This window comes from Castanea sativa, chromosome 4 (assembly GCF_040712315.1).
Source record: "Castanea sativa cultivar Marrone di Chiusa Pesio chromosome 4, ASM4071231v1".
In the NCBI taxonomy this organism is placed as follows: domain Eukaryota; kingdom Viridiplantae; phylum Streptophyta; class Magnoliopsida; order Fagales; family Fagaceae; genus Castanea; species Castanea sativa.
In genome coordinates this window covers 48,288,895-48,304,214 of record NC_134016.1, presented here as the reverse complement: position 1 = coordinate 48,304,214, position 15,320 = coordinate 48,288,895, and the positions used below count along the sequence as shown (strand labels likewise).

At 30.0% G+C, this 15,320-nt stretch overlaps 1 protein-coding gene and 1 pseudogene across 1 annotated transcript; both read left to right on the top strand.

Annotated features, from left to right (window-relative positions):
- Positions 1-2,441: 2,441 nt before the first annotated feature.
- LOC142630471 (wax ester synthase/diacylglycerol acyltransferase 11-like) lies at positions 2,442-11,059 on the top strand (annotated as a pseudogene).
- Positions 11,060-13,203: 2,144 nt separating this feature from the next.
- On the top strand, positions 13,204-14,439 carry LOC142630374 (wax ester synthase/diacylglycerol acyltransferase 4-like). The gene is made up of 2 exons (XM_075804362.1): positions 13,204-13,493; positions 13,813-14,439. The coding sequence occupies exons 1-2, from the start codon at positions 13,437-13,439 to the stop codon at positions 14,431-14,433; spliced, it is 678 nt and encodes a 225-aa protein (XP_075660477.1). The 5' UTR covers positions 13,204-13,436; the 3' UTR covers positions 14,434-14,439.
- Positions 14,440-15,320: the final 881 nt, after the last annotated feature.

Below are 15,320 nucleotides of genomic sequence, written 5' to 3'. Positions count from 1 at the left end.
AATTTTAATTTTCTTAGGCATAACCAGTGGCGGAGCCAAGATCTAACTTGAGAGGGGGCAAAAATTACATTTGACAAGAACATCTATACACGTGCAAGCGAATATGTACATATAGTATTTGAGATCAATTTACAAAATAACACAATTCACTCATGTGTATGCTAAGCCGTATTTAAATGCAAGAAAATTTTCAATAAAATAACAAATTCATTATATTATATTTATCTATTTAGGAATTCATTTACATGAATAATCCTTTTAAAATTTTAATTATAAAAAAAGCTATAAATATACTTACGAATTGAAAGATTTTTAGTTGTTAGATAGACATAAAGCTCAACTTAGGTAAATTTCTATTATTTTTGTAAAGCTATATGTTATAGGTCTATTTATTTTAGCTTAACGTGTATACTTATTTTTGAAAAACCATCATATTAATTAACCATTTATTTATTTTGCAATACAAGAAATGCATTTAAAAAGTTACCAAAGAAAGAGAGTAGAAAAATCAAACAATATAAGGTTATAAGTTAAACATGCATCAAGGTAACTGTTTGTTTGTTTTTTTGTTTTTTTTAATTTTAATAATAGAATTGGGTTATGTTAATATAGAATGGGCTTATATTTTAAGATGGTATAAGTGAGCTATGCTCCCAATCATCTCATGCAAGCAGCTGGTTGTATTGTCTACAGTTTTATAACTTTTCATTTGTAATAGTACTATCTTTTTACCTCAAATTCATTTAGGCAAATTAAGTAAATATTAAAACTTTTTTTGTGTGGGGCCAAGGGGGCAAAGTGCCCCCTCTTGACCCCCCCTGGCTCCGCCCCTGGGCATAACTATGCCTTAAGTCATGTCCAAGCACACATTGCTGGATAAAATTACCACTAATATATAATGATATCGAAGAAAAAGAGAAAAAAAAAAAGTGAATAACAAAGGAAAATAATTTTCTTAAAAAAACAAACAAACAATTTATTTTTCTAAAACAGTTAGACATTGTATTGTAGCTTTGATATGTACTTAGTTTTATTTTTAAATAATTCTCAAATAAATAAAATTTATTTTTTATATAAAAACAAAGACTTTTTTTTTTTTTTAATTCAATAGTTAGGGTGGAAAGATTTGAACCATTTACATATTCATGCAAAACACTAGGAAGCGCTAGTTGAGCTATAGTAATCTTGGCAAACAATAATTACATTTGAGATGTGATATCTTAAATTGTAAGGATTGGATTATTTGAGTTTGTTGTGTGGGAATATTCTGTGTTCTATATAGGTAATATTTATTAGGTGGATCTTGGATTTATAAATGAATACAAGGAATCTTAATTGCAATTTGACTAGTTCTTTTGGATTATAAACACAAATTTGATTAGCACTTTTCCTTAAATCATTATATAAGACCACCTTTATAATTGTAAAGCTATTTCTCTCTTTTCTCAATTATCTTCATTATTATTGTCCAAATTGAAATTTCGGTGGATCCAGTGCTTTCTCTCGTGAATCTTTTGAGAATTAATGTTGAGTACTACTTTTCCCTCTTGGATGACTGTGATATTCCTACTTAAAAAATTAATTAGAGCTGTTCATTCTTGATGACTTTGCTATTGTTAACAAAAGGCCTTGATCAAAAAACGATTAAGGAATATCGCGGGTGAAGACACGTTTTTTCAATCAGAATTTAGAATTGCAATGGTTTGCTGTAGGCGAACTGCGAGCAAGTACTTGTTTCTATTTTTCTTAGAACTGTGCTAGTACCACATAAAATAACACAATTTGTGCCATAACTCGTCCATGTGGCAAGTTGGGAGTGGTAAAGAGATAATGATGGGTTCACGTGTACGAGTTGTGGCACAAATTGTGCCACTTTATGTGGCACAAGCATTATTCTTTTTCTTAAGTGACTAGGATGTTTAGTAAATTAATTTTGGCGCAGGGCATAACATTATTGGAATGGAGCACAGCTGAACATTAATGATGTGGTCTTCAGAGTACTGACAATTTCTATCAATCAGCTTCTTTTAGCAACAAGGAGGGAATAGGGTCTAATAATAGGAAGAAGAGAACCACCTCAATAATATTATAACCAATAACCCTATCCGGTGGTTGGATGAAACTTCAATATAAATTTCTTCTGCTCTTTCTTATATTTCTTAAAAATTTTAGGATTACATAAAAAAAATCACAACTTATATTAATTATAGATGTTTAAGTGGGAAATTGTGAGCAGTGTAAAAAAAAATGGTAGGTCTATCCTATAAGTTTACACAATATAAAATAAGAATTTTTCTAATTTCAAATAACTACGTACTGAAATATAAGGATTAAATTGTAATTTAGCCAAACACTTTTTCAAATTATTTTCTGTAGGAACTTATCGTCAGTGCCCTAAATTTCTAATATAAATATAACATTCTAGCTAATCTTTTAACGCCACAAATCTGCGACTAAACTGTTGTCAAATTAAAATGGAGCTAAAGGAAGGATTAGAGCCTGCGAGTCCTAATGCACAATACTTCAACAACTCTGTGCTGTCAGTATCTATTATTTTTGTCATGCAAAGTGAGGTACCAATTGAAATCAACGAAGCGCGTACCATATCATTGCTCAATGATGTGTTCCTGCCCATCAATACACGCTTCTCCTCCATCATGGTGATGTTATCTACTTTTCTCAATATTGTTTTTCTTGGAAAATAACATGATTCTGTCTTCTTTTTCCTCTTTTATGAAATACACAAACATAAATGCATGGAAGATTAAATGGGTATTCAGATGCTGCTTTTTAAGGCTCTTACATTAATCCCTTTAAAACTGGAGCTAAGTAGTAAGAATTTGTGAACAGGTTAAGGATAGAAAAGGTGAGAAACAATGGAAAAGGGTTGAGGTGAAGCTTGACGAGCACGTTAATTTTCCTATTTTCCCTACTGGCTTGTTACCCACATCATATGATGAATATCTTGAAGATTATATATCAAACATTGCAATGGAGCATTTTCCACAAAACAAACCACTATGGGAAATTCACATGGTTAAATATCCAACAAGCAATGCAGCTGGTACTATCATATTCAAGCTTCACCATGCGCTTGGTGATGGCTACTCTCTCATGGGTGCACTTCTTTCTGTTCTTCAAAGGGCTGATAATCCTTCTCTTCCCCTAACATTTCCTTCTCACCAACGCTCAGAGCCAGAAAGTGGCAGAGAAAGTGTTAGTGGAAGAGTGTCTCAATTTTTTTCCTTCATCTTTAACTCTCTATCTGATTTTGGTTGGAGCATGTTAAAGAGTGCATTGGTCAAAGATGATCGAACACCGATTAGGTCTGGGGCTGAAGGAGTCGAATATCAGCCAATCATGGTATCAAACATGATATTCTCTATGGATTGTATCAAACACATTAAGGCCAAGCTTGGAGTGGTATGATCAGCATATTTTATTACAAATTAGCTAATGATTTCAATTTCATATCGTTTTTCTGGTAACTTATGACCTAATATGCCTATTAAATGTGATCATAGGATGAAAGCATTTTTGCTAAAACATTATGAATAATGTTACAGCTACAAACTATTTTACAACATTTTTACAAATTATTAATGTAGCTAACTTTTTATTAATTTTCATCTAGGCTTACCATTAATATCACTTTTTCAATTACTAATAATTACTCATCACATCAGCATTTTGTAAAAAAATTTGTATATCTAGCATTATCCAATCATCATTGATATGTTTGTTGAATGTATTCTATACTTTTCATCTGAAATTTTATTTAATATTTAAATAATTAAAAAAAGATTTCTCTTTTTACTAGTGACGTGTGTATATCTCAATATATTAAAAGGATTTGGAAAGTTGGGTATTACCTTTTTTTTATTTCCAAAAATATTCTTAATTTAATTAATTTATCATTATTCCTAAAACATAAGAAATGAGATTAAAATTGTAAATAGACAAAAATAAAAGGGTTTGGTTTACCTCCAGTACTTTTTAAAAAAGAATCTCTTTTTGTCTTAATAAGAGATTGTCATATCATCTACTAACTAAATAAAAGGTAGAGATTAAAACCCACTACTACTTGTCATTGTATATTTAAAACAAAATAATATGTCCAGTCAAAAAAGTACTGAAGATAAGCCAAACCAAAAATTAAAAATTAAAAACTTACAAAGTAAAAACTCCCCACTAGATAAGTACCCCAAATTCCTAAAAAAAAAAGCTACCCCATGTTACATAAAAAAAAAAATATATATATATATATATAAAATAAAAAAATACCTCACACTCCTATCAATAAAAAAAAAAAAAAACCCTACCCCATGTCCTATAAAAAAAGACCCTATGCTTCTATAAAAAATAACAACTATCTCACATTCTATAAAAAGAAAACTACCCGCATCACTTCAAAAAAAAAAAAAAAAAAAAAAAAAAAAAACCCACCAAGAAACCAATTGCAACTTCCTAAAAAAACTTCCTATTTCATTTGTTCCTGTCTTCCCTTTCTCAACATAGTTGAATGCATAAGGAAAAATTCTAATAACTTTAAATCCCTTTAACTGAAAAATCGCAATATTTCTTCAGTTTCTTCTTTATTCTTTCATCCTATTTCTAATTGACACTATCTTGTTCTGCACTCTCTATTTAATATACTGAACTCTTCTCAATGGTCAAATGTTTTTCTCAAATTTGGTAAGCCTATAAACAAAATTTATATACTACATTCGCAATTGAATTATATTATGTATCGTACTTTATCAACTACATATATTGTGAATTGGTAACTCTATGACGTTTTGTGATGTGTGAACTATATGAAAAGTATTATAGAAAATTCGGTTATACATGGAAAATTATGACACTAAACCAAAAAAAAAAAAAAAACTCACGCGTGTGTGATGAGACTAGTATATATATAAAAGAAATGTTTATTTAAATTTGTCAGCATAATAATAATATGGATAAACTTGCATTTTTTATTTTGTTCCTTTAGTTAAAAATAAACCACATATATGATTATTTTAAGGAAAAAAAAACCACATATGAGATTTATTACATATGTGACTAAACCTACAGCTTTTATATTATTCCTTTAGTTAAAAACAAATCACATATATGAATATTTTAAGGGAAAAAATCACATATGCGATTTATTACATAATATGTGATAAATTACATATAAGACATAAACCTTGGTCTTTGCCCCTCCACCCCAAAGGAACTTTGTACTTGTAGAGTGATTATCATGATAAGCGTGCATAGTGGTTTACATATAACTTAATAATTAAGCATTTGTATGAATATTAATGAATAGGGAAATTTTTCAATCGTAATTCTTATTTTTGCGTATAAAGATTTGAAAGAAAAAAATTAACTAAATAGCTCATAAAAAATTCAAACTTATTCAAGAATTACCAAATCTTAACATACTATAAAGCTTAAATTGCTAATATTGAACTCACCTTAAATTCTTTTAATACTTTTGATAACTTCTTTTTTTCGTTTTATTAAAGAATTTGATGTTCCTGCCCATCTTGTGACCCATTGGTCTGTTTTTTAATTTGACTGGATCAGTACCCATCTCTAGTCTTCCACTCTCTGTGGCCCAAGGTTTAGAGAGAGATTATTTCGGCCCCCTAGCTTATTCTCCTTTGTTGGTCCAAAAACAATAGTACTCTTTCATTAAATAAAATCCCCTTGTTGTCCACCCTAATAAATTATAGTCAAAGCAAATGAGTCAGGTTAATTAGATTCAGGTCAAAACATGTTATCCTTAATGGGTTGTAAGCAGGTTGGGTTGGCCCTTATTTTTTCATAGAAAAAAAATAAAAAAATGAACAAAAATAATAAAATACTTAAAAAAAACATTTAAAAAATAAAATGATTCTTGAATTTAAACAATTGGAAGTTCGCCATTCACTAATGATATCATGATGTCATCACCATAAAAATTAAAATAAAAAATTAATTTCATGATGCATCTCTCATTACTAATAAATGATGTCTCATTTGGAAGATCGCACATGTTATGAGTTAGATATTACAAAATTGGAGAAATTCTTCATTACCTTTTTGCTTCTTTAATATGCACCAAATTTATCAATTAAGATCGCATCACTAATCCTCTTATTTCATGATGCATGTCTCATTACTAATAAATGATGTCTCATTTGGAAGATTGCACATGTTATGAGTTAGATATTACAAAATCGGGAAAAAAAAAATTCATTACCTTTCTGCTTCTTTCACGTGTAATTATTAAGTATTCTAAGAGTACGATAAATGCGTACTCCCCTTCTCATATAATTGTAAATCACACTAATTAAATTTATGGTGGGACTCACAATTAATGTGAGAGGGGAGAGTACACGTTTATGGTACTCCTAGAGTATTTATTAATTTTCCTTTTTTCACATGTACCAAATTTATCAATCAAGATAGCATCACTAATCCTCTTATTTCAGATATGTACCTTGCCTTATATCACTATTTATAGTCTACAAATAACATATATTATATGCACACACACACTTTCAGTAGCATTAAACATTATCAGCTAATAAGCACCCCTTTTTGCTCTACCATGCATGTGTATTCAACAACCAATGGTTTTAAATGCTAGATGTTTAAGGTCACATGATATTAAAAATAATAATAATAAATTTGTTTTAAAAATGGGTCGAACCATAGGTGAAATGGGTTGACCCAAACCAATCTATGAAAAAAGGTCGGGTCACGAGTCAACTTGTTTTTACTTTAGGTCAAAAATTTCAACTTTGAGTTGGGTCCAACTTTTCTATGTCTAATAAATTATGTGAGCAAGGGAGAAAGTTCGTAGGTGGCATTGCCCCAAAAGTAGACTTATCCAAAATTCCTAGGTTTAGTTCTCCTACAACCCTAGTTTTAGCATCCAAAATATTGAAAATAGTAATTACCCTCTTAGCCACCATGCCATCTTCACCTTCATGATAATATGTTGACAATAACGCCTCTAAATCGGAAGCAAGATAAGGGTTAATTGGGAAAATTAGACATGTTAACCCATCTTCACCCACACACAAAGAATAGATAGCTATGGGTAATAGGAACAATAAACTGTTTTAGTCAAATCTATTTCTAACTTTGTACCCAATTTTGACCCGATCTGTTAACAAAGTATTTAATATACTATATATAATAATATAAGCTTTTTCTTACAATTAAGGTCATGCTTCCACATGGGAAAACTGTCCATCTAAAATTCTGCCACGTATAACTTAAAAAGTGAAGCATTATTCTGTTTGGCAATGCTACAACACCGTTTAAAAGACTCTCATTATAAATAAAAAATTTAATATAAATTTAAGAGTCCTTCTAGCGTCACAACAATTTTAGAACACTCTTAAATTTTCCTACCACCTCACACATGGGTTATTAAAAAAAAAAATTGCGGATTATGATGGGCCAACTATGAGATCATAGACAAATTAGGGCATTGTGAATTTATGTTGTGTTAGGTCTAGGAATTAGAGGCAACTGATAGGTATCATGATTGCCAAAATTCTCATATCAAATCATCATAATGCTATATCATCCATTAAGCCAAATAACATGCCAATGTTCAAGTTTCAAATCCTAAGTAAATCAAGGAGAAAATCTTTCACACGAAGAGATTAAATAGAAGGCAAACTATGAAAGAAAGGTATGATAAGTATAACTACTAGTAAGCCTAATCAAAATATACACTGTCTTTCACTAGTTTACTTTTGGTAGCCTTCAAGGTCTTTGTACTTTATTTCTTAGGTGTCCGCAGATTGGTGTCAACCTTGTGATCATTTGCATCATTATGCGCAAAAGTTTGATATTACTTTGTTCCCTTATGAATTTAGTTGACTCAAAAAAAAAAACCTTATGCGGATATCACTTTTTATATATCGTGCAAATTTATTATTCTTGATCTTCATATAGTTTGTTGAAATATTTATAGACTTAGTTTTTTAATGTAATTGTTTTTTGTGGTACAATGAGTTTTGTTAATTTTTATTATATTTTTTAATAAGTATGAAGATTAATTTGTTATAAAAATCTATAGAAAATGCACAATTAATTTTCAAAATTATAGTAAAATCATTGTTCAACTAAATTTTATTTTCTCGAGTGCAGATGGTAAATGATGTAATTACTGGAATAATTTTCTCGGCACCCGGTTTTACATGCAAGAGATTAGCAATGAATCAACTAAATCACATTCCACAACATTGGTATAGCTCAACACTAGAACAATGAGTGGCTACAAGTCAATTGAGGAGATGCTTAAACCTAACTCAAAGGCGCAATGGGGGAACCAATTCGCCTTCTTGCATGTACCAATGCCAGAGCTTAAGGACCATAAATCTCCAAACCCTCTTGACTTTGTTTTGGCAGCAAGCAAGATAATCAAGAAGAAGAAAAGTTTATTGGCTGTTTATCTCACTGGTAGGGTTTTGGAGATTGTGAAGAAACTTAGAGGTCCTGAGGTATATTCATGATCTTATTCATCACCGGTAATTCACTATTCTACCTTCAATCATTTGATAATTTTCAAAACAATTATGTTGGTTTTTTTTTTCTTTTTTTTTTCTCTCTTTCTTTTTTGCTATTTCTACCTTCAATCATTTGATAATTTTTCAAATAAATTATGTTGGTTCTTTTTCTTTTTTTTCTTTTCTCTCTTTTTTTAATTAAAAAACCCTACACACACACACACATATATATTGAGCAACAGAATTCTTGGCATATTTAGTTTAATAGTTAATAGTTAATACTTGCTGCTTATAACATATGATATTAATGTCATACTTTTCTATCACATTACTAAAAATGTCAATTAGTTTTTCTTTTCTTGAATAAAAATGGGTAGAAAAAGGGTGGGAGGGGTGAAAGGGGATTGTATTCGGTATATAGTATATACCTTATAAGCAAGTCACATAATCTTGGATTGGTGCCTCTATTTTGATATCCAAAAGTTATTTAATTTTTTTGAAGCAATTTCTTCACATTGCAAAGCCGCCTAATATTAATCAATATTAGAGTAATTACAATTTATCACCATGAACTTTCAAAATATATGACTATATCTTAAACTATAACTTGTGTTTCACTTTGCACTTTATTGTTAATTAATTAGGCTATTAGCTTGGATTGATAAATATGTCACATGCAACTCATGTAACTCTTGCATACGTGGCACCACGTGAACAAATCAAACTGACCTCTTTAATCCCTTTAAAACAAAAGTTACGTGGCAAAATAAGAGTTAAATTTGTTAAATAATTTTATTTTAAATGATTAAAGAGGGGAAAATTGGTATGTTTATGTGGTGCCATGTATACAGAGTTCACGTGAGTCACACCTGACATATTTTTTGGTCTAATTTAATAGTCCAATAGATGATAGGGTCAAATTTAACCATTTAGGATGGTTATCATGCATTTTGAAAGTTTAGAGTCATAAATGTAAATAGGGGTATAGTTTATATTGGTAAAGTGTAATTTTATTTTAATGTTATACAATTTTGTCTTAAAAAAATATTGGAAAAAAAAAAATCTTATATACATATAGCCAAAATTAAGAGAAAATCCAATTAGAATTTCAATTAGAATTTCAATTTGTGTCATGTGTTTCATCTAAACTTTTTAATTTTTATGTTAAGTAAGTTAATTATTTAGTACAGAATACAATAAGTTCAATATAAATAAACTTTAAGAAACTCAATCACATATCTAAAATTAGAAAAAGAGAGAATTTGAAAAATTATGCTTTCCAAAATCATTTGTTTTTCTAGTTAAAAATAATTCAAATTAATCAACTTTTTACATAATACTATAAAGAACCGTTATTTATTATATATATGTGTGTGTGGGGGAGGGGGGTGGGGGCGGTGTGAGAAAGTTTTTTTTTAATCTTACATTTGCATATACATGATTCTAAAGTAGTTGAATTTATTTTTGAATACGTACTCTATAAGATCTTTTCGGCATTTTTGTACTATTGTAGGTAGTCGCTAGATTCGTCCATGGGACACTAAGGAACTCTAGTTTGTCAATTTCGAATGTGATCAGGCCAGTGGAACAGGTGTCTTTGGATAATCATCCGATTAAAGGTCTATACTTCATGCTTATAGGTGGACCTCAGGTAAAAATGTAAAATGTAAAATTGTTATTATATAGAGAAATGCTATTTCTATAACATTTTCACTATATTTTTACTATAAATTTTAGGTGGTGAGTTTCTATTGGTTGTTATGAGTGGGAAAAAAAATAATTTAAGTTGTAGATTGAAATTAGAACTAATAACAGCTTACCACCTATAATTTTTTGTAAAAATATTATGAAAATAGCACTCATCTATTGTATATACCACCTAGTTTGCCTAATCAAATAAATTATCTTTTATAAAGATTTTCGATAAAAATAAAATTCCAAATTCCACCTTCTTGTAGCTTTTTTTTTTTTAATTTTTTTTATAATTTTATAATCCATCTCTTAAATATCGAAGTATAGATGTGACATATTTGCCTCATAAAACAGAGAGGGCATGTGCTTTTCTTTCATTGGGGTTTTTTTTTTTCAAGTTATAAAAATGATTATGTTTTTTGAAGTCACATAATGATATTTGTAACTTTCTACTTATTAAAAGCAATCACATAATGATTTGGTTACACTTATTCTCAGATCTTTGGTGTTCACTTCTTTTTTTTTTTGGGTCTTTACAGCGGAAAGTATAGAACAAATTAACAAGCATGATTTATGATTTAATGTGAAAAAATTCCTCAAATTCAATCACCTTTACGAATAATTATAGAACACCTTGCTTTCAATTAGATTCATCATATTTTATGACCCACTGTAACATGTTTTTTTTTTTTTTTTAAATGGATTTGCAGAACCTTACTATAACAATGGTAAGTTATATGGGAAACCTAAGGATTAGCGCTGTAATTGAGAAAGGATTTATGGATCCCCAAAGATTCAAGTCATGCGTGGTAAATGCCTTCGAGAAAATTCTCAAAGCTGCTGATGATGAAATTCCTATTTAAAGAAAGATGTTTTTTTTTTAATCAACAAATTGAATTGTTCATTCATAATATTGATTTTCTATCGATAAATAAGTCAGTACAATTTATATATGATTGTTCATCTTTTCTTTCATTCTCCATGTAAAACTGTGTGTAGGTAGATGGGTTTTATATTTTTAGTTTTAATGCATCCTGCATTATTGGGTTTAATATTTATTATCATGATGCCAAGTCTATTTCTCTTTGATTTATTATTTGGTGTAATATATCCATATATATATATATATATATATATATATATATATATATATTATACAAGATAGAATTTCTATTCTAGCCTAATGTAAGTGTATATGTGTGTGAAACTCCCTCCTAGAGACTTGAATATGTTAGATTTATATTTGTTCTACATTTAGGTAATGTCTTCATTATGGATGTAGATGCTTGTAATCAAATAAATGAATTGAATAACTATGCTCGGTTAGAGAAGGAGTAAGAGATCCAATGCCCTGATGGTCCATTTGGATTTAGGGAGAGGGAGAAGAAGGGAGAGTAGAGTAAATTTAGTACAAAATTAGCTTATTTTTAGCCAACTCTACTCTACTCTCCCTCCTTCTCCCCTCCATCCAAACATGCCTTTAATGATTAAATTATTTTGAGAGAGTGAGGGCATTAGAAATTCTAAGGATAGAGGAACTGACAAAACATATAAAACAATTTTTTAGTAAGATTTAATAAAAATAAATTTTTTATTGTATAGTGGTCATGTGCAGTCCACATGAAACCCTTCTGTTACTCATAATGGATGGAAATTTGACAGAGTGGTCAATGTAGTCAAACAGTATTATGAGTCAATAATACAAGCCTCATAACTTAGAGAGTCTATTTGTAATTGATCCAAACTTTAAGGGTCTTTTTATAATTTGGTGTAATCTAAAGTCCTAAATTTGGAATTGTTTAAGTTGAGATTTGTTATTTTTATTTTTAAGAACAGTATTTCAACCAGACCCATAATAAGGTACACGTATAACTTTACCAGGTATTGATAACTCCTTTAATCCTTTTGGGTTCATCTTGTTGCTTAGCCCACTAGAGATGACTTGTAATCTAAGTCATTCCATTCTTAGATTAGAAGTCATTCCAAGCTTTTGGGTAACATAAAGGATTAAGGAAGAAGAAAGGAATCCATATAGAGCATGAAGAAACGGCAAGGGGCTATTCTACATACTGTGGTATATGCATGTGAATTTTTTTTTCTTAGATGCAAAGCATCAGAGAACTCTTACACACTCCTCTGTTAGGAATAGCTCCCTCGCTCAAGTTGGTTGATGTTGATCCAACCTACACTTCCTCTTCAATAATTTTCAGTACGAATTTTTACTATTTGCTCATTGATGTTTGGGATTTTAATTACTGTCTGTTTACAGCTATATAAGTGCATGTCCTGTAATTTTTATTGCTTTGCTTTATTTATTTATTTTTTTTTTTTTGCCAATAAACCGAGCTTCTTAATAAAACAAAGTTGTTATTGCTTTGCTATTTATTTGATATCTTTATTTGTCCTTGTATATCAATTGTATTGTTTTCTTAAAAAAAGAGAATACTTTTTTTTATTTAAAATGTAATTGTTTCTTCTTATTAGCAAAAAATAAAAACAAAAAGGACTTTTTAAATGTAATTGTTCTCATTTCCACCACGCATGCATTATCCCTCTCTGCCCTGTCTAACCTTTCAATGTGGACAATAATGCAAATTAGGTCAAGAAATTTTAGTACCACATAAAAAGTTACAGTTTTTGCTACAATTATCTTATGTGACAAATTATAATCGACTGCTTGTCACTTTTACATAATTTTCATAGAAATGTCTGTTTCACCAATTCTTTCATCTAAATAGTGCTGATCACCACTTTTTCTCCATCACTTATTATTTGGTACGTGATAGTTGTGACAAAAGTTGTAATTTTTCACATAATTTAAAATTTTTTATTATGTACTAGGCAAATTACGATGGCCGAAATCTTTGATGGTCATAAGGGCCCATCTTTGTACCTATGTATGTCAATAATGTTTGCGACTTTCACATCATCTTTGTACGGTTTAATGTCATTAACAGTTTAATACTTTTTTCTTTTCTTTTTTTGGTTGTGTTTTCTGAAGCAGGGGGAATATATGCAACAACTTGTGAAGCTAAAAACTCATAAAAGAAGAAAAGGAACTTGTGAAGCAAAATAGTTTTCTTTTGTGTTGAGTGATCGCATTATAAATAATGGAGTTCGAGGAAGGATTGGAGCCAGTAAGTCCCACTGCACAGTACTTCAACAGCTAGCTCTGTGCTATCAGTATCCATTATTGCTGTTACGGAATTTAAGATTCCAATCAACAACCTGCCCTCCATAATGTCATTTCTCAAAGATGTATTCCTCCCCATCAATCCTCGTTTCTCCTCCATTATGGTGCTCATCTCTCTCTCTCTCTCTCTCTCTCTCTCTCTCTCTCTCTCCTTTTATATTACACTTATAAATTTCTTAATTTCTCAGTTTAATTAGATGAAGTTGTTATACGCGTGCAAAAGCAATATATGGTTAACTAGCTATGAGAAAGTATTAAGCCTATAGCATATTTTCGAAGTTGTTTTAAATCATTATTTTCTAATTAATTACCTTTCTTCCAGAATACTATGTTCTTTAATTTCAATAGTGTTTAAGTAAAAAGAAGAAGTTATTTTAGCCTATTTCGAAAATGACACTAATTAGTAGTGAGAATTGAAAACAGGTTACAGGTAAAAAAGGTGAGAAACAATGGCAAAGAGTAGAAGTGAAGCTTGAAGACCACATTAACGTTCCCATTTTCCCTATTGGATTGTCACCTGATTCATATGACAATTATTTTGATGACTGCATTTCAGAGATAGCGATGAACCAGTTTCCACAAAACAAACCACTATGGGACATTCACATCATTAAATATCCAACAAGCAATGCAGCTGGTACTATCATATTCAATCTTCACCATGCTCTTGGCGATGGTTACTCTCTCATGGGTGCACTTCTTTCTAGTCTGCAAAGAGCTGATAATCCTTCGCTTCCCTTAACATTTCCTTCTAGCCAACGCTCAGAGTCAAAAAGTGATAGATTAAGCAGAGGGGTGTCCCAACTCTTTTCCTCAATCTTTAATACTACTATATATGATTTTGGATGGTGCATGTTAAAGAGCAATTTGATTGAAGCTGATCGAACTCAGATAAGGTCTGGGGAAAAGGAGTGGAGTTTCGACCAATTACAATATCAACTATACATGACATTCTCTCTCGATCATATCAAATTTATTAAGGACAAGCTTGGAGTGGTAAGATCAACATATATATATACACACACACACGTTTACAATAACTAGCATTTAACACGCGCAATGCGCGGGGTCATTTTATGTAATAGAAAACAATCAACACAACATAAAATTTGTCAAATGCATGTTGTACAACCCCTTATTTGTCCTATACTTGCAATAATTCTATCTATAAAATACAATACAAAATATCATTCCCTTCATATGTTACAATAGTTTTCATCTAGAAACAAAATATCAAGCACATGATATATATATCAAGCAAACTAACCACAAACTAAAGGTTTTTTATGTTGGTTTTTTTTTTTTTCTTTTAATAAGCCTTGGGTTTATAGAGACAAAACATAACCTTAATTCACGGCACATACTTTGAAAACATTTTTTTTTTTACTCTTCATTCTCCAATGACAATTGCTCTTTTGGTTTCCACGTTAATATGTGAAGCTTATCACACCAATACTTGTGTGATCCAAGCTCATTTAAGTAAAACAACTTCAAATTGTTAATTACAATGGACAGAGTTAGAACCAATCAATCAATAAATAAACAAAACCAGTAATAAGATTTCTGATGAAAAATATGGAACAATTCTCACAAAATCTAAAGTTATATATTACAATGTCCTCAAATAAATTTTTTAAAAAAAAATAATCATTTCGGCAAACATACACAAAATAAAATAATAGTTGCAAGAAACCATTGTTTGCAAGGGACTAAACTTAATTTTGTGGTGGGTATATATTACAAAGCAATTTGTTGGGAATTTTCTTGCATTCAACTCTACATACCTGCAAATAAAAATACAACCTAAATGTAATCACATATTTTCATGCAACAATAATTGCATAGTTCCAATGCTACTTTTTTTTTCTTATATCTAAAAAAAACACACACCAAATAGAAAGGAGGAAACCAAAAAATTAAAACAATAAAAA